This window comes from Thalassophryne amazonica, chromosome 9 (genome assembly GCF_902500255.1).
Source record: "Thalassophryne amazonica chromosome 9, fThaAma1.1, whole genome shotgun sequence".
Taxonomy (NCBI): Eukaryota; Metazoa; Chordata; class Actinopteri; order Batrachoidiformes; family Batrachoididae; genus Thalassophryne; species Thalassophryne amazonica.
In genome coordinates, this window is record NC_047111.1 from 96,724,417 (window position 1) to 96,745,187 (window position 20,771).

At 40.0% G+C, this 20,771-nt stretch overlaps 1 protein-coding gene across 1 annotated transcript; it reads left to right on the top strand.

The window, feature by feature from the left end:
• Nucleotides 1–11,213: 11,213 nt before the first annotated feature.
• Nucleotides 11,214–18,131, top strand: LOC117516615 (histamine H2 receptor-like). The gene is made up of 2 exons (XM_034177463.1): nucleotides 11,214–11,834; nucleotides 17,087–18,131. The coding sequence occupies exons 1-2, from the start codon at nucleotides 11,214–11,216 to the stop codon at nucleotides 17,591–17,593; spliced, it is 1,128 nt and encodes a 375-aa protein (XP_034033354.1). The 3' UTR covers nucleotides 17,594–18,131.
• Nucleotides 18,132–20,771: the final 2,640 nt, after the last annotated feature.

Genomic DNA, 20,771 nt, shown 5'->3' on the forward strand with positions numbered 1-20,771 from the left:
ATTTAATGGCTCGTGGTCCTTTGAGTTACTGCTCTTCAGAAGCGGTAAATCCGCTTCTTAATCCCTCTCAAAGCCATTAAAATACCATGAGTCACTTTTGTGTGGATTAAAGTCACTAACTGGGACTCATGTTGTTGTCAAGAAACAAGAATCGTCCTCCATTCCGTTCACACAGCTCGAAACGTTGCTCGGCTCTCTGCTGAGACAGAGTCCGGTCGGAATAGCTTCAAAATGAATTGCCGCTTTAAATAAAATGACACCTCTTTCCAAACGTTGTAATACAGACAAGAAAGTACAATCGACTAAAATGTTTTTTTTCCTCCCAAAATGAAACATGCTGTATTTCTTTACAAATTACATCCTGAAGTGAAGCACAGCAGCTGTAAGAGCTCAGATATATGGAAAGACATTCATGCCAATAATGTCTGAAAGGAAATGCTCTTGACAAAAACTACAGATTTTGTTTATTCCTATTTATGTCCAGAGATCAAGGATCCACCATGTAGAGTTTATTTTGTCCAAAGTTTAAGGATCCAGTGACCAATTTCATATTTATTTACTTTAAGACTCAATAAAATGTTCAATTTTATTTCAATTTCAATTCATTCGGCTTATAAAGTGCCAAATCACAACAAAATGTAAATATACTAAAATAAATACATCACAATTGTACACATATCATCATTTTGATATGAGTACAATTGTGATGTATTTATTTTAGTATATTTAGTCGTGGACATGATGAATATTGTTACCTCCTGGACTGTTTCTAATTTCTAGTATCAATGGAAAATGTCTTCTGTGAACTGTCTATCTCAATATATTATTATTAAGAATAAATGCAGTCATATTTCTTATGGATTTTATCAATTGAAAAAAAATCATATATAGATTCAGGTATAATTGAAAGATTTTGGCAATAAATTTGATCCTGTTTACAGTCAGTTTTTGTTAAAGTGGGTTTTTAGGACATCATATTTATACAAACAAGAAGTGTTCACTGCGGTCCATGAAGTATAATAAATATATTAAAAGAAGTGTAACAGTGTATGTTGCACACAAATAAAAGAATGACGATTATTGAATAACAAGACGCGTACGATTATTATTTTATCATTGGGCAAAAATGCATCTGTCAGATTTTCACTCTGGGTCCAGCCCTGACCGCCTACATGCTATGACAGCTGGGATGGGCTCCAACACCACCACCCTCACCCCCAACCCTTAAATGAACCCTTAAATGGAGTAAGCGGTTGAAGATGAGTAAGGAACTAGAATATTTTCTGTCTAAATACCTCCATATAAAGGCTACACTGAATTGACCTTATCTCACCCGATGTACCTAATTAATATTTAAACAACTTAGGGTCCCAGTTGGACATTGACACAATGTTTGCAGTTTTGCTTCCATACACAACAACAATCAAGATTAAACAATCAAGATGTGATTGTAGTGTAGTCCTTCAGCTTTAACTCAAGCGCTCTATCAAAAATATCACTTTCACAATTTAGGAAATACACATCTTTTATCCACAGGTCCTATATTTTCAGAGGCCATAAGTAACTGGACATAGGAATAGCTTTTATACAAATCATCACGTGAATACTGAGTATGTCTTGGACTTCAGTTCCATTCATCATAAAGAAATAAAGCAGTATTGCACAGTGTGGTAAATTTGCCTGCATTTCTCAAAAACTGTAGCTGTGCAAGCAGGAGATGAGTGAGAAGCCACCAAGGTACACAAACTAAGCATCATGCAATGTTTGTCTGTTGCATCACCAGTGACACAGTTTCAGTTCAGTTTATTTATACAGCAACAAATCACAATATAGGTCTCCCCAAGGTGCTTCACAAGGGCAAGGTGTAACCTTCGCAACTGCCCTGAGCAAGCACATAGGTGACAGTGGTAAGGGAAAAATTCTGAAATTTTTTGAGGAAGAAACCTCAAGCAGGTCTGACTCAGAGGGGTGACCCACTGCTTAGGCCATTCTAACAGTGACAGAGATCAAATAAACAAAATACTACTAAAGGATTATTAACCTCGCTTGCAAGCAAGCAAGGTTAAAATTTTGTTTATTATATGGCTATTATATATACTTCTATAAACACGCAAACTTATGGTATCGCCCGAATATAAAAGCTGCTGATGGTTTTGGGCTCATAGTCGGAACTGTTTTTCTAATTGTGTTTTTTGCTTTCTGGTTTGTAGTGAATGTGGTACGTGATCTGGACCGATTGTCATGATAATGGTCTGATATGGGAAAATATCAGACCAGAAATCAGCCAATCAGAGCGAGTGCAGCATCATAGCCATGTAATAAAAAGAATGATCAAACATGCAAAACAAAAACAAAAGTAGAGTTTTAGGTAATTGTAAGTGTAGCCATCAGCATCAGCTTCTGTAGTGCAGGTGTCGTGGGGAGTTATTCGCTGTGTCTTCAACCTGGGTCCAGCAGCAAAACCTGAGGTGTCCATCACGACAGCAGCACATCAAACAGAGAGAAAGAGAGCAGAATCAATCAGTAGGAACAAATAAAGCACTAGTTCCCAGCAGTAAACTGACAGTACACAGAGGATACGTCTGTGGTTGCCGTACAGCTAGCCCCTTGATTTACTAACAGACCCAGAATTCATATATAATAAGGGTGAGATCTGCTCTGTTGTTAATAACACAGATATAAGAATGAGAGGAAAATCGGTTTGGTACAACACAAGAACATCAGTCATATGAAAGGGAAAACAAATGAGTCTTTAATCTGGATTTAAATGACTCCAGAGCAGGTAGATTGTTTCACATAACAAGTGCATGATAAGAGAATGCTCTGTGGCCTGCTGGCTTCTTTTTAACCTGAGAGATACACAGTAATCCTGTGTTGTGCTAACACAGAACCCAGGCCAGTACGTAAGGTTTTATGAGGTCGGTCAGATAAGGAGGTGCAAGTCCATGAAGGATTTTGAATGTTCGTAACAATGCCTTAAAGTCCGTGACCAGTGACCAAGTGTATGACCAGTTCTGGTCAAGGGTGCTGAGTTGGAGGCCGTGGATTCCTACAAGTACCTCGGGCTGGACAGCAAACTGGACTGGACAACCCACACCAATCACCTGTACAGGAAGGGACAGGTCATCTGCAGGAAATAGAGTGCCTTAATTGAGAGAGTGGCGAGAAATCAGAACATGGCGCCATTTTGGTTCCAACTGCGCTGTACTACTGAATGAACCGTTTATGTTTTTGACATTTATTTAAATCATTTAGCCACATACAGCAACACATCCAGGTACAGATGCTGTCAAACTAAATAGAAAAATAGGTAAACTATCAAATTTACATACATTTACAATTCATGATGATTCATTTAATTAACTTAAAGCCTGATTTTTTGCTTCTGCAGCCCTGTAACTCCATGTCATGCAATGACGTGTGTGACAGTTGATGGATGATGGTTGGATGGTCTGGATGATGCTTTATTCTGGACTAATTTGACGCTCAACAAGCTTTTCTTTCTACAACCATCACCTCCAATTCAAAGGTAAGCTGAACAACTTCCTCTTTTTCCACACGGTGTTGTAAAATTACAGACTTTTCTGATCCATTTGTACATCAGCGTGCTCACTGCAAAAACTATTTAGAAAGAGTGAAAGCAGAAAAGTGTCAAATCACAGCCTTTTGTGTCTGATTTAACAGGTGCTCATCCAGGCTGCGGGTCAGAGTCTGAGTACAGTTTGAAAAAAATAAACGGTCGGGCTTTTAATCACAGAAATGACTCCAGTCCCACTTTCCTCAAACTGGCGAGTGTCAGAGCACTGAACTTTAATTTGTACCTCTGTTACTGTGCACGTCCAGGCTGCTCGGGGCTTTTAATGGAAATACATTGCGATCCAGTGGGACTTTTATCCGATGTGAGTGAAAATCCATTATACAAGATTCTTTATATACGATGTTTATTACATGGAAAACAAGACACGTTTTTTGTGACTGCGAATATCTGATTTTGTACAATGATGATTTGGGTGAGTTTTACTGTACATTGGACTGAACAGTAAATTTACCCCTCAAAACTTTGGCGATGATGTCAGCTTCCATCCCACACATCTGATTTTATCTTCCCAAATTTATCTTCTGTTGGGATCTGAAGGGAATCTGTACATCTTGAAGCCCTTGTTGTGTCTATTTTTGCATCCAAATGCACAACAACCCGGCATTTTCAGTGAATAAATAAATAAAATAACTGGATTTACATGCAGACAGATTAACAGCAAATGTTATTTTGAAACCAAGATGGCGCCACGAGTCATGTGACTGTTTTTTTTTTTTTTTTGACTCGTCATGTCGCTACTATCTCAATTAAGGCACTCGAGCAGGAAATTCATGTGGATGTTCCACCAGTCCATAGTAGCCAGCGTCCTCTTTTACACCATTGTGAGCTGGGCTGGGGGCAGCACATCCAAGAAGGACACATCCAGGCTGGACAAACTGATCAGGCGGGCTGGCTCTGTGGATGGCATGAAGCTGGTCTCTCTGGTGATGGTGGCAGAGAACACTGGACAAACTGCTGGACATTATGGACGATGCCAGTTACTTTCTGAACACCGTCATAAGCAACCAGAGGAGCCTCGTCAGCCACAGACTGCTCCTTCCCAAATGCAGGACCAACAGACTGAAAAACTACTTTGTCCCTCAGGCCATCAGACTGTACAACTCCTCACTCAGGGGGAGGAGGACTAAGAGGAAGACAGAGGATGGGAATGAGAAGAACAGTAGTAGCCAGTAAAGCAGCATTGATCAGTATGTCTGGTATTTATATGTGTGGATTGTGCTATACAATGCTGCTCGAACCTCAATTTCCCAGAGGGAGTCTTCCCAAGGGATCAATAAAGTTATATCTAATCTAATGTAATCTAATGTCTGACCTTGCAGGGACAGGAAGCCAGTGAAGGGAGGCCAAAATTGGGGTAAAGTCATTCACAAAGCCTTGAAATTTCAGCAACAACTTGCCAGAAGGCACATGGGAGACAAGCTGAGATTTAATGCCTTCTTTTCTAAAAATTCTAATACTTTGTGTGATAAAACAACTTATTTTACATATATTGTTTAAACACTGTGGTTGTAAACTCTAGACAGAAGGACTCCAGTCGATTTAATTTTAATTTTTCTGAAATTCATCAGCAGTCCTGTCATCAGTTTGGATGGATAATTAATCATTTATACCATAACATGATGTCATTATAAAGCACACATACAATATTTGATGAGGAAAAAGGGGACATTTGATAATGGAAAGACAATAAATAAATCAAAAGGTGGGAAAAGGCATGTTTGTGTTTGACAGTCTGAGTAACTTAAGCATGTCAAAAACAGCCAAAAAAGTCCAGGGATGAAGTGGGCTGGAATGTGTTTACTGCCATGTAACAGTTTGCTTAATGCTTGTTTTGAACATCTTGCCTTGTGTGATGCACAGTGCTAGACAGACGACGTCTAAGCAGATGAATTCTCCCTTGATTCACTGTCTCTGTCTCCAGTGTTCTGTCAGTGTACTGCACTGCAAACACACAAGTTCACTTTTTCTATATCAGACTAATTCTAAGGAAACAAATGCATTAATATCTGTCCATCAACATTATGAAAGCAGCAAATTTTCATAAAGAAATCACAAAAAATCATGAAAACATATAACATTACTGTGAATCAAAGGGACCAAAAGCAGACATTCAAGAATATTTAACAGTTGTTACATATGCCAAGAGGATTTTTTAGATACACACAAGTCTGCTCAACAGCAAAGCATGTGTTATTTTTAAACTGAGAAACTTCATGTGTTTAACTTGTAGGTGGAACACAGCTTTTATGGGGTTTGGAAGTGTGATAGGAATTGGACAGGGGTGGTGGCCAAGTGGTTAGTGCACTTGGTTTCAGTGAGAAAGGTTCCTTGTTCAAACCCTCATGTAATGTGGAGTTGCATCTGGAAGGGAATCCAGTATCGCAGACCAAACGGTCAAGCCCCCCCAAAAATTGGTCCGCCCTGCCTCCACTGCACATGCATCATTTGGGACCACAGCAGCTTGTCTAAGACAGACTCTTTTCACCCAAAGTGATCAAAGGGAATAATGTGATTAAGATGACAAGGTAAAACTTCTTTAATCATTCTGAAGTCAGTTTTAAGCAGAAACAAGGCCGTTTTAAGCAGAAATGAGGCAATAATCAGCAACGCTTTGAAATGACGGAGGTGCGGTGAACGCAGCAGGAGCAGCTCCTCATGGTTGCTCCACTCTGATCGCTTCCTCCGTCTTTTATGATGAAATAATGCGGAATTTATGTGGAAATGATTGTTGTACAAAAGCTTCAGATATCTGTCGCTGAGATAGATGATGACTGGAGTGCAGTTTGAAGCAGAAACGAGGTGATAATCGGTGAAATACTGCCGATGCTCCAAACTGTGGCATGCGCAGTGAAGGCAGGGCGGACCGATTTTTATGGGGGACCTTTCGGTCTGTGACACCGGCGTAAAATCAACGTGCACATCCTGTGGCTGTGGTGACCCTGAGTGAAAACAAGGGAGCAGCTACAAGGAGTAAGTAAGGAAGAATAAGAATTGTGTGGAAAGAATGGAACAGAATGAACTGTGATACATTATATGTACAAGAAGAAATCCATATTAAACGTTTGAAAATTAGGCCTTTTAAAATCACAGAAATTAATCTTTATAACATTCTTAAAAAGAAGATGTGTAGTGTCAGGTACGGTATACCAGAAGGCACAGCCCTGTCAGGAAGAATTGGGATGGTTTATAGTGCAGCGAATAAGAGAATATTTAGAGTGGAATCCTGCAAATGGTGATAAAACCATCAAATTCGGCAGAAGTTAACACGGTTTTAGGAATAGTTTGGACCATGTATCATCCTTACTTATCACATTACGGGGTAACATATGTCACATGCCATAGAATCCAATAGATGTAGACCTTGTTTGACCTTTACTTTGAAGACCAAGCATTCAGCACTGTCAACATAATTCCATTTATTAATCCTATTAGCTGAACCAATAATTTGCATCACTTTTTACCAAAACTGGAGCAACTTTAACTTTTGACCCCTGTACAAAATGACACTGACCTTTCAATCAATCAATCAATCAATCAATTTTTTATATAGCGCCAAATCACAACAAACAGTTGCCCCAAGGCGCTTTATATTGTAAGGCAAGGCCATACAATAATTATGTAAAACCCCAACGGTCAAAACGCCCCCCCTGTGAGCAAGCACTTGGCTACAGTGGGAAGGAAAAACTCCCTTTTAACAGGAAGAAACCTCCAGCAGAACCAGGCTCAGGGAGGGGCAGTCTTCTGCTGGGACTGGTTGGGGCTGAGGGAGAGAACCAGGAAAAAGACATGCTGTGGAGGGGAGCAGAGATCGATCACTAATGATTAAATGCAGAGTGGTGCATACAGAGCAAAAAGAGAAAGAAACAGTGCATCATGGGAACCCCCCAGCAGTCTACGTCTATAGCAGCATAACTAAGGGATGGTTCAGGGTCACCTGATCCAGCCCTAACTATAAGCTTTAGCAAAAAGGAATGTTTTAAGCCTAATCTTAAAAGTAGAGAGGGTGTCTGTCTCCCTGATCTGAATTGGGAGCTGGTTCCACAGGAGAGGAGCCTGAAAGCTGAAGGCTCTGCCTCCCATTCTACTCTTACAAACCCTAGGAACTACAAGTAAGCCTGCAGTCTGAGAGCGAAGCGCTCTATTGGGGTGATATGGTACTACGAGGTCCCTAAGATAAGATGGGACCTGATTATTCAAAACCTTATAAGTAAGAAGAATTTTAAATTCTATTCTAGAATTAACAGGAAGCCAATGAAGAGAGGCCAATATGGGTGAGATATGCTCTCTCCTTCTAGTCCCCATTAGTACTCTAGCTGCAGCATTTTGAATTAACTGAAGGCTTTTTAGGGAACTTTTAGGGCAACCTGATAATAATGAATTACAATAGTCCAGCCTAGAGGAAATAAATGCATGAATTAGTTTTTCAGCATCACTCTGAGCAGTCCTACATATTTGTTTAATATGCACATTGAATGACATATCCTGATCAAAAATGACTCCAAGATTTCTCACAGTATTACTAGAGGTCAGGGTAATGCCATCCAGAGTAAGGATCTGGTTAGACACCATGTTTCTAAGATTTGTGGGGCCAAGTACAATAACTTCAGTTTTATCTGAGTTTAAAAGCAGGAAATTAGAGGTCAACCATGTCTTTATGTCTGTAAGACAATCCTGCAGTTTAGCTAATTGGTGTGTGTCCTCTGGCTTCATGGATAGATAAAGCTGGGTATCATCTGCGTAACAATGAAAATTTAAGCAACACCGTCTAATAATACTGCCTAAGGAAAGCATGTATAAAGTGAATAAAATTGGTCCTAGCACAGAACCTTGTGGAACTCCATAATTAACCTTAGTCTGTGAAGAAGATTCCCCATTTACATGAACAAATTGTAATCTATTAGATAAATATGATTCAAACCACCGCAGCGCAGTGCCTTTAATACCTATGGCATGCTCTAATCTCTGTAATAAAATTTTATGGTCAACAGTATCAAAAGCAGCACTGAGGTCTAACAGAACAAGCACAGAGATGAGTCCACTGTCCGAGGCCATAAGAAGATCATTTGTAACCTTCACTAATGCTGTTTCTGTACTATGATGAATTCTAAAACCTGACTGAAACTATGTCTATATGTGGCCCTGTGATAGAGTGGTGCCCTGCCTCTCGCCCTATGACTGCTGGGATAGGCTCCAGACCTCCATGACCCTCGATTGGAATAAGCGAGTACACAGTAAATTTGGCTGAGTAAAATTTACTCTGCTGGGATAACATTTAGGTTCCATTCTAAATAGAGTAAAATATACTCTATTATAGAGTGAAATCAGCTCTACCGTCTTGTCAAATCAAGTGTTTCTACTCCAATAAGAGTTGATTTTACACTACACTGTGACAGAGTATATTTTATTCTATTTGGACTGGTACCAAATGTTATCCCAGCAGAGTAAATTTAACTGCAAAATTTAGAGTGTATAGAAAATGAATGAAGTAGGCAGTTCTGAAAAAAATTAATTGACCATGCTGCAAGCAGACCAGTGAGTGAAGCCACCAAGACACCCACAACAATTCTGAATTATTGGCTACTGCGGATACGAGTGGAGAAAGTGGGAACGGGCAACATTTGCTTTTTGGCTGTAAAAGTGATGATTTATTCCTCATATTTAAAATAAATTGCTCCATCTCAACTTGTTTGCAATGTGTTTCAGGCTTTACACATATTCAGGAATGGCAGAGGTGGGACGAAGTCACTGTCAAGTCATTCTCCATCATCAATCTGCAAGTCTCAAGTCAAGTCTCAAGTCAGCTTGCAAACAATTGGTTGTCATTATGTCTTCAGACTTGACTTAGAACTTCCTGGTTCATGACTTGAGAGCGACTTGATGGTGACTTCGTCCCAACTCTATAAGCTATATATTAACAAATGAAATGGAGTTGACCACATAAAACATCAAATATGCTGGGTTCATACTACGAGGTCTGTCAATAAAATAACAGTCCTTTTTATTTTTTTCAAAAACTATATGGATTTCATTCATATGTTTTTACGTCAGACATGCTTGAACCCTCGTGCGCATGTATGAGTTTTTCCACGCTTGTCGGTGACGTCATTCGCCTGTGAGCACGCCTTGGGAAGGAGTGGTCCCGCCCCCTTGTCGGATTTTCATTTTCTGGAAATGGCGGAATGAAAAGGACTTTTTTTTCCATCAGAATTTTTTCAGAAGCTGTTAGAGACTGGCACCTGGAAACCATTCGAAAAATTTATCTGGCTTTCGGTGAAAATTTTACGGGCTTCACAGAGAATAAGGTCTATTAGTACAGCTTTAAGCACAGCTTTAAGGACAGCTTTAAGGACCCCTTTAAGGACACTCGGCGCACCATGCTCCAAGCTGCGACGATGCAGCACAAGCCACCGGACCATTTCTAAATGGATGGCTCTGTGGATACGAGACCGTCGTGTGCTGTTTCTCTGGTTATCACAAGAGCTGGACATCAGCCATTTTCCGTCAGATTTCACTTTTAACAAGAGATTTTGTCATGGAAAGCCGCGCGGAGGCTTCGCGCGTAAAGACGATTCGCTGATGAAGCGAGACAAAGGAACACCTCCGTTTAGGCATGTCAGAGGACAAGTTTGGACATGTCTATCTCGGCTTTCAATGCTTACCAGTCCAGTAAGTATCAGTGAAATTGTGGAGAGCTGGACATGTCCAAACTTGTCCTCTGACACGCCGAAACGGAGGTGTTCCTTTGTCTCGCTTCATCAGCGAATCGTCTTTACGCGCGAAGCCTCCGCGCGGCTTTCCATGACAAAATCTCTTGTTAAAAGTGAAATCTGACGGAAAATGGCTGATGTCCAGCTCTTGTGATAACCAGAGAAAGAGCACACGACGGTCTCATATCCACAGAGCCATCCGTTTACAAATGGTCCGGTGGCTTGTGCCGCGTCGTCGCAGCTCGGAGCACGGCGCGCCGAGCGTCCTTAAAGGGGTCCTTAAAGCTGTCCTTAAAGCTGTGCTTAAAGCTGTACTAATAGACCTTATTCTCTGTGAAGCCCGTAAAATTTTCACCGGAAGCCAGATAAATTTTTTGAATGGTTTCCAGGTGCCAGTCTCTAACAGCTTCTGAAAAAATTCTGATGGAAAAAAGTCCTTTTCATTCCGCCATTTCCAGACAATGAAATTCCGATGAGGGGGCGGGACCACTCCTTCCCAAGGCATGCTCACAGGCGAATGACGTCACCGACAGGCGTGGAAAAACTCACGCATGCACACGAGGGTTCAAGCATGTCTGACGTAAAAACATATGAATGAAATCCATATAGTTTTTGAAAAAAATAAAAAGGACCGTTACTTTATTGACAGACCTCGTATTTGCACTGAAATAGAATGTAAGGATCACTGCAGTTTGTTTGTTTTTTTTTCATGTTGCTTGTCTGAAGCCTCCTACTCCTTCAGTGGTGTGTGTCATATTTTTCCAGTTGTTCTAACTTCCACAATAAAAATGAGTGAAATAACAACTCTGTACTTCTTTATTCTCCAGGCAGAACACCTGTGGGAATGTGAAAAATGTGATCTGGAAAATCCATTCTACCAACTGATCGACAGAAAGGACCCAACTACTATGGTATCCACAGCCCTCCTCTGGCTGGTGCTGATGTGTTTTATCCTTCTGACCATTGGTGGGAACATGCTAGTATGTTTGGCTGTTGGGCTCAGCCGTCGATTATGGAGGATTGGTAACTGCTTTGTGGTGTCCTTGGCTGTGACGGACATGCTGCTGGGGCTGCTGGTGCTTCCATTCTCTGCCTCCGTGCAGTTGCGCAGTGGGAAATGGGATCTTGGAGGAGCCTTGTGTAACATATACATCTCATTGGATGTCATGCTGTGTACATCCTCCATTCTGAACCTGCTGGCCATCAGCGTGGACCGATACCTGGCGATTTCAGCTCCCCTAAGATACTCCCGGCGGGTTACCCCACTCACAGTGACACTGGCCATAATTGCCATGTGGGCCTTGGCAGTAACTGTGTCCTTTTTGCCCATCCACATGGGGTGGAACACAGCTGACTACACGGTGCAACATCTGGACTGGGAAATGGGAGATGAGGACGACAAGGGACGCTATTGCCAATATGAATGGATTAACAACTATGTTCTTATCTATTCCCTTGGGTTTTTTTACATACCACTACTGATAATGTGTGTAATGTATTTTTGCATATTCCAAGTGGCACGGCAACAGGTCAGTAATTATGCTAAATTGAATATGTTGTAGGGGTGTCTCAAGGCAAAGCCTGGATACCCATTTGGATTGGGTATAGCGCCATAAAGTCATATCTACTATATATCAGATCCTTTGTTTATTCATTTTAAAAGTCAGAAAATGTTTGTTGTTGCCTCAGCATGGCCCAATGCCACATTTTCTGACAGATGAATACCTGTTATATGTACATCATACAATTATCTGAGGAGTACTAGCCATCACCAAGTAGGAATATGCAGTAACTGAGTATACGTATCGATAGAAATTATAATTCAAATAAGGTTCAAACACTTTGAATAGTTTATTTTATCCTGATGGTCTCTGCTTTCAAGATATATTTAAGTTCAACCACACCTGCCCCTAGTTTTGTACAGTTATTCATGAAAAATAATCACAATTATTTTTTAAATAATTTTAAGTGTTATTGCGAAATTGACAATTAAGCATTGTATTGTATTGATTTTATACCCCTGTCACACATAGCCAGAATGAGGCCGAATGGCATCAGAATGACAATTTGGCCCACATCCAAAAAGTGTTGAGTTGCAGTTTGAAAACATTCTGACAGCCATATGAGTCCACACAGTTTTGACCCAATCAGCCGGCGGCCCAGAGTGTGTTGAACATGTTCGAAACCCTGCGGGTGCCATCAAGATGGGACACCTATCCGATGACGGTCCATGTGCAGTCTGAGCACCATCTGACCACAATTTACATATTGTGATGCTGGCAAAATAGTATCTGAAATGATTTTAGCACGTACGAGGGGACCTTGAGATGGATCTGGCATGGCAAAGCCTGCTATGACCTGCACGTGCCATGTATAATAATGTCCACCTCCAATGCCCCCACCTCACCCCCTCACTTGACCTTTTGGCTAAAATACTTCCTACAGAAACCTCTTTCGGGCCTTACAATTTATTTGCTACAATTTTAATTCTTTAATAGGTGAACCATTCAAAAATGATGAGATATATTTTATAAAATAAAATATTTTGAGGGGAAATTAAAGCACTGTGTCAAATGCTTTACAGGTATATTCATTGGTTATGATTTTTATTATTTATATTACAACTGGTGGCATTTGAAAGTGCTGGATTCTGGAGATGGCATTTCACAACACTTTATTTAGCATTCAATTGGTCTGGTGGTGGTATTTGGCGTTATTATGCTGTATTGCTATGGTTATGCTAGGTTATGCTGTATCTTCCATTCCAGCTTATAAATTAATCAAAAACCCAGACAGAGCTTTAATTCATTTGAAAGCTTGACTCTTAGTCTTGTCCATCCAAATTGGAAGTCCCAAAAACCAGTTTTATTTGTTATTATCTATCGTCCATCTGGTTGTTACTGTGAGTTTCTCTGTGAATTTTCAGACCTTTTGTCTGACTTAGTGCTTAGCTCAGATGAGATAATTATAGTGGGCGATTTTAACATCCACACAGATGCTGAGAATGACAGCCTCAACACTGCATTTAATCTATTATTAGACTCAATTGGCTTTGCTCAAAATGCAAATGAGTCCACCCACCACTTTAATCATATCTTAGATCTTGTTCTGACTTATGGTATGGAAATTGAAGACTTAACAGTATTCCCTGAAAACTCCCTTCTGTCTGATCATTTCTTAATAACATTTACATTTACTCTGATGGACTACCAGCAGTGGGGAATAAGTTTCATTACACTAGAAGTCTTTCAGAAAGCGCTGTAACTAGGTTTAAGGATATGATTCCTTCTTTATGTTCTCTAATGCCATATACCAACACAGTGCAGAGTAGCTACCTAAACTCTGTAAGTGAGATAGAGTATCTCGTCAATAGTTTTACATCCTCATTGAAGACAACTTTGGATGCTGTAGCTCCTCTGAAAAAGAGAGGTTTAAATCAGAAGTGCCTGACTCTCTGGTATAACTCACAAACTCGAAGCTTAAAGCAGATAACCCGTAAGTTGGAGAGGAAATGGCGTCTCACTAATTTAGAAGATCTTCACTTAGCCTGGAAAAAGAATCTGTTGCTCTATAAAAAAGCCCTCCGTAAAGCTAGGACATCTTATTACTCATCACTAATTGAAGAAAATAAGAACAACCCCAGGTTTCTTATCAGCACTGTAGCCAGGCTGACAAAGAGTCAGAGCTCTATTGAGTAGAGTATTCCTTTAACTTTAACTAGTAATGACTTCATGACTTTCTTTGCTAATAAAATTTTAACTATTAGAGAAAAAATTACTCATAACCATCCCAAAGACGTATCGTTATCTTTGGCTGCTTTCAGTGATGCCGGTATTTGGTTAGACTCTTTCTCTCTGATTGTTCTGTCTGAGTTATTTTCATTAGTTACTTCCTCCAAACCATCAACATGTCTATTAGACCCCATTCCTACCAGGCTGCTCAAGGAAGCCCTACCATTAATTAATGCTTCGATCTTAAATATGATCAATCTATCTTTATTAGTTGGCTATGTACCACAGGCTTTTAAGGTGGCAGTAATTAAACCATTACTTAAAAAGCCATCACTTGACCCAGCTATCTTAGCTAATTATAGGCCAATCTCCAACCTTCTTTTTCTTTCAAAAATTCTTGAAAGGGTAGTTGTAAAACAGCTAACTGATCATCTGCAGAGGAATGGTCTATTTGAAGAGTTTCAGTCAGGTTTTAGAATTCATCATAGTACAGAAACAGCATTAGTGAAGGTTACAAATGATCTTCTTATGGCCTCAGACAGTGGACTCATCTCTGTGCTTGTTCTGTTAGACCTCAGTGCTGCTTTTGATACTGTTGACCATAAAATTTTATTACAGAGATTAGCGCATGCCATAGGTATTAAAGGCACTGCGCTGCAGTGGTTTGAATCATATTTATTTAATAGATTACAATTTGTTCATGTAAATGGGGAATCTTCTTCACAGACTAAGGTTAATTATGGAGTTCCACAAGGTTCTGTGCTAGGACCAATTTTATTCACTTTATACATGCTTCCCTTAGGCACTATTATTAGACGGCATTGCTTAAATTTTCATTGTTACACAGATGATACCCAGCTTTATCTATCCATGAAGCCAGAGGACACACATAAAGACATGGATGACCTCTAATTTCCTGCTTTTAAACTCAGATAAAACTGAAGTTATTGTACTTGGCCCCACAAATCTTAGAAACATGGTTTCTAACCAGATCCTTACTCTGGATGGCATTACCCTGACCTCTAGTAACACTGTGAGAAATCTTGGAGTCATTTTTGATCAGGATATGTCATTCAATGCGCATATTAAACAAATATGTAGGACTGCTTTTTTGCATTTGCGCAATATCTCTAAAATCAGAAAGGTCTTGTCTCAGAGTGATGCTGAAAAACTAATTCATGCATTTATTTCCTCTAGGCGGGACTATTGTAATTCATTATTATCAGGTTGTCCTAAAAGTTCCCTGAAAAGCCTTCAGTTAATTCAAAATGCTGCAGCTAGAGTGCTGACGGGGACTAGAAGGAGAGAGCATATCTCACCCATATCGGCCTCTCTTCATTGGCTTCCTGTTAATTCTAGAATAGAATTTAAAATTCTTCTTCTTACTTATAAGGTTTTGAATAATCAGGTCCCATCTTATCTTAGGGACCTCATAGTACCATATCACCCCAATAGAGCGCTTCAGTCTCAGACAGCAGGCTTAGTTGTAGTTCCTAGGGTTTGTAAGAGTAGAATGGGAGGCAGAGCCTTCAGCTTTCAGGCTCCTCTCCTGTGGAACCAGCTCCCAATTCAGATCAGGGAGACAGACACCCTCTCTACTTTTAAGATTAGGCTTAAAACTTTCCTTTTTGCTAAAGCTTATAGTTAGGGCTGGATAAGGTCACCCTGAACCATCCCTTAGTTATGCTGCTATAGACTTAGACTGCTGGGGGGTTCCCATGATGCACTGAGTGTTTCTTTCTCTTTCTGCTCTGTATGCACCACTCTGCATTTAATCATTAGTGATTGATCTCTGCTCTTCTCCACAGCACGTCTTTTTCCTGGTTCTCTCCCTCAGCCCCAACCAGTCCCAGAAGAAGACTGCCCCTCCCTGAGCCTGGTTCTGCTGGAGGTTTCTTCCTGTTAAAAGGGAGTTTTTCCTTCCCACTGTTGCAGAGTGCTTGCTCACAGGGGGTCGTTTTGACCGTTGGGTTTTTCCGTAATTATTGTATGGCCTTGCCTTACAATATAAAGCGCCTTGGGGCAACTGTTTGTTGTGATTTGGCGCTATATAAATAAAATTGATTTGATTTGATTTGATTTGTATTGATGATGATGTACTGATGATGGTCTTTTTTAGGGGAGGTGATGGTTTAGTGGTTAAGGTGTTGGGCTTGAGTCCAGAAGATCATGGGTTCAAATCCCACCTGACTGGAAAATCACTAAGTGCCCTTGGGCAAGGCCTTTAATCTCCTATTGCTCCCGGTGTGTAGTGAGCGCCTTATATGGCAGCACCCTGAAATTGGGGTGAATGTGAGGCATAATTGTAAAGTGCTTTGAGCGTGTGATGCAGATGGAAAAGCGCTATATAAATGCAGTCCATTTACCATTTTTTATTTAATTTTTTTAGCTAAAAAATGAAATTACTTTGACACAGATTTTTTTAGCTAAAAAATTTAATTAAAAAAAGACCATCACCAGATCAATACAACATAATAATGTCAAACGCCACCATCAGACCAATTGAATTCTAAATACTCCCAATGTTCTATAGCAGGGGTAGGCAACCTGTTCCAGAAAGAGCCATGAGGGTGCAGGTTTTCTTTGCAGCCACTGACTCCACCAGGTGATTTTACTGATTAATATCACTTTGAGCAGATGGAATCAGTTAATCAGTGAAATCACCTTGTGGAGTCAGTGGCTGCAAAGAAAACCTGCACCCTCATGGCTCTTTCTGGAACAGGTTGCCTACCCCTGTTCTATAGGAATACAAACGTCTTTTGGGCACTGCACTTATTATTGTAAAATAAACAGAATGTTTTTTACTCAGAGGCTGTATATAACAATAGATTCAAATGGTACCCACATGCATTAGAGTGAAACTCACAATTGTAAAGTCATGAAATTGAATTTATCAGCTCAACTAGTGATATCAATCATCAAGTCTCAGTACAACTGCACATCATTAATATATATATATATATATATATATATATATATATATATATATTGTTGTTGCTGTTGTTATTAATCATCCAAGCTCTCTAACCTTTGCTTATCAAATCTTTTAGGTACAACGCATCCGTGCAGCCACTCCATCATTTGCACGGATGGCATCAACAGCGACCATAGCACGAGAACACAAAGCTACAATGACTCTGGCGGCGGTGGTTGGGGCATTTACCATTTGCTGGTTTCCCTACTTCACCTTCTTCACCTTCATGGGCTTGAGGGCAGAAACTATTATCCCACCCAATACACTGTATTCTGTGGTCCTGTGGTTGGCCTATTTTAACTCGGCTCTGAATCCAATCTTGTATCCAGCCTTCAACAGAGATTTTCGCAGAGCCTATGGAGAGCTGCTTCGCTGCAGACGACCATTCTGCAGAAAAATGCAGTTTTCCCACTGTGCATCCATGCAGAGGCAGTTTTCCCTGATTAATGGTCACAGGGCTTCCCAGAAATATCGGGATCAATTGGACTCAGTTAATAAGGACAGCTGGTCAGAGGGCAACAGTCTAACTCTTCACGAGTGGAGCGGCACTCCTAGCCAAAATAAAATGACACGGAGCTGCTGATGTCGTACTGCAAAGCAGTTTCTCTACATCTCCACACAACCACATGCAGTCGGTGTGAGCATGTGAGCAGTGTTGGTGCTTGGTGCTTCGCTCAGGGAGACTTTGACACTGGTTTGTGACTTCTACTGACAGTCGGCTACAGATTATGAATTGAAAAGCTGTTCCACAATACAAGGTTCGCTAATCATTTACAGTGCCAGTGCCAAAGATGACTGAAAAGTGGCACTTTAAGTAAAAAAATTAAATGTGACAAATTGAAGAGAGGGTGATTTTTTATGTATTTGTATACAGTATCTGTGTTACTTTATTTAATATAGCAGCAAGAGAAGAAAAGATAGACACCCAGGAAGAATAGACTTGGCTCAGTTGCTTTGAATTGCTAAAAATAATGGAGTACAGTAAGACCTCAGTATGTTGTGGGGATACATTTGTTTTTCCTGCAAAAGTAATCAATCATAGGAACATTTGTGAAAATCCATCCACAATTAGCACTTTGTGATTTGGTGTTGTATAAGTAAACTGAATAGAAGTAAAGATATTGATCCCTGTCTGGTAAAATGAAATTGTCTCAGTTGTGCATAAATAATGCAAATGTATTTATTTAGACTCCTATCTGGGAAGTGGTGGTATACTGATAAACATGATATCTGATATACAGTCATCATGTTAAGTGATTAAAAAACAAAATAAGAGTTATAATTTATTATAATTAATCTCATTTAACTGTATGTATAATTTAAGAGGGAAAAAAAAAATCAAATCATGAGGCACTTCAATCCATCCAGCTATCCATTTTCTATACCTCCTTACTCCAATTTGGGGTCATGGGGGGATGGAGCCTATCCCAGCAATCATAGGGCGTGAGGTGGGGTACACCCTGGACAGTGTGCAAGTCTATTGCAGGGCCACATATAGACAAACAAACACATTTCACAAGGCACATAGACATAAAAATGTGAGGCTCTCAGAAACACAGAAACAAAGAGAGAAAAATTGCATTCATTAAAAACCCTTCCAGAATTAAAATATTATAAAAAAGACTGTAACCTATGAACTTTACAAAAATGGCACTTCATTACCACTATGGGGATAATTCATTCCTGCACTGTAGAGTGTATTTTTATACATTTTTTATATCACCTCAGTTAGGGATATGCTTCTGTCTGATGTATTCAATTTCACTTTGCATGTCAGGATTTTTTTCTGTGATTTCAGAATACAGCGGTAATCCTGGGCCATTGAGAGTGAAAAAGACAGAGTAAAGGATTATTACTGACTGCAAGGTCTGTACGGGGAAATATCAAACCGAGGTGTAAGTACAGACCGAGCAACAGCGAAAAAAAACAGAGGTCTGATATTCCTGTACAGACTGACCAAGTGAGGTTAGTAATTTGTTTATTTTATGGTTTTATATATATATATATATATATATATATATATATATATATATATATATATATATATATATATATTATATATTGCTTACAGATGGTCCAGTTGTGAGCTGGTAAGCTTTCAATGTGTTTTTTTCAGATGCTGTTAGATATTTATGGAGTGCATTCATGTCCGACTTGCTTTTTCTAATCGCGTTTTTAGCTTCTGGTTTGTAAAGAAAATACACAATTTTCGGACTGATGTCATGGAAACCGGTCCGATATGGGAAATATCCGACCAGTAATCAGCCCATCAGAGTGCGCGTAGCGTCACAGCCATATAATAATAAGATATATACATCTGTGACATAGTCAGAGTGGTCTCAGATGGGCTGTATCAGACCTAAATAATCTTTATAGAAAAATAATACGAGGTCTGTCCGTAAAGTATCGTACCTTTTATTTTTTCAAAAAACTATATGGATTTCATTCATATGTTTTTACGTCAGACATGCTTGAACCCTCGTGTGCATGCGTGAGTTTTTCCACGCCTGTCGGTGACGTCATTCGCGTGTGAGCATGCCTTGTGGAAGGAGTGGTCCCGCCCCCTCGTCGGATTTTCATTGTCTGGAAATGGTGGAATGAAAAGGACTTTTTTTCCATCAGAATTTTTTCAGAAGCTGTTAGAGACTGGCACCTGGAATCCATTTGAAAAATTTATCTGGCTTTCAGTGAAAATTTTACGGGCTTCACAGAGAATAAGGACTTTAACTACAGGTTTAAGGACCCCTTTAAAGGACGGTCGGTGCGCCGTGCTGCGAGCTGCGATGATGCGGCACAAACCACTGGATCATTTCTAAGCTGATGGCTCTGTGGATATGAGACCGTCGTGTGCTCTTTCTCTGGTTATCACAAGACCTGGACATCAGCCATTTTCCGGCAGATTTCACTTTTAACAAGAGATTTTGTCATGGAAAGCCTCGCGGAGGCTTCGCGCGTCACGACCGATTCGCTGATGAAGCGAGACAAAGGAACACCTCCGTTTCAACGTGTTAGAGGACAAGTTGGGACATGTCTATCTCGGCTTTCAGTGCTTACCAGTCGAGTGAGTATAAAAGAACTTGTGGAGAGCTGGACATGTCCCAACTTGTCCTCTAACACGCCGAAACGGAGGTGTTCCTTTGTCTCGCTTTAATAGTAACAAAACGAATTGGATATACTGGAGGTATATATTCCACAGAAGTGATGCCAAGTACTCTTCTGACATTCATGTAAATATCCTTCCACACTAGATTTGTACAACATTATAACAAAGGTCATTTTGACAAATCAGTGATGTCATGAAACTTGGTAACTGCAATGATGAATGAATTAAAGCACGTTTATACTGTGTTAATGTGTGTGTGATCAATGAAGAAGATGTTTCACAGCACAGATAGAAGATGGCCTTTATCCTGTGATGCCTCGTCTCTCTGTGAGAAGGTGTTTGTTAAACCTGACGGAAACATAGAACATCATTAGAAGATAAATGGCTCTGCAGAGATAAGATGTTCTAAGCAGTGTGTTTCCACCAGATGGCACTATTGTTTCTAAAACACTGGTGGTCAGTCACACACACAGGAAGCATGAGGAGTCTGCTCTGGAATTTATTTCTCAAATAAGTGATTGTCTCAAATATTGGCACAGTCTCAACTCAAAACGTGTGCTGAGATTTTTAAAGATATATTTTTTTCCAAAAGAAGTTGCTGTAAATGTTGGAACTCGGATTTCACCTCCTTCCTTTTATGCTTGATTATTTACGTACA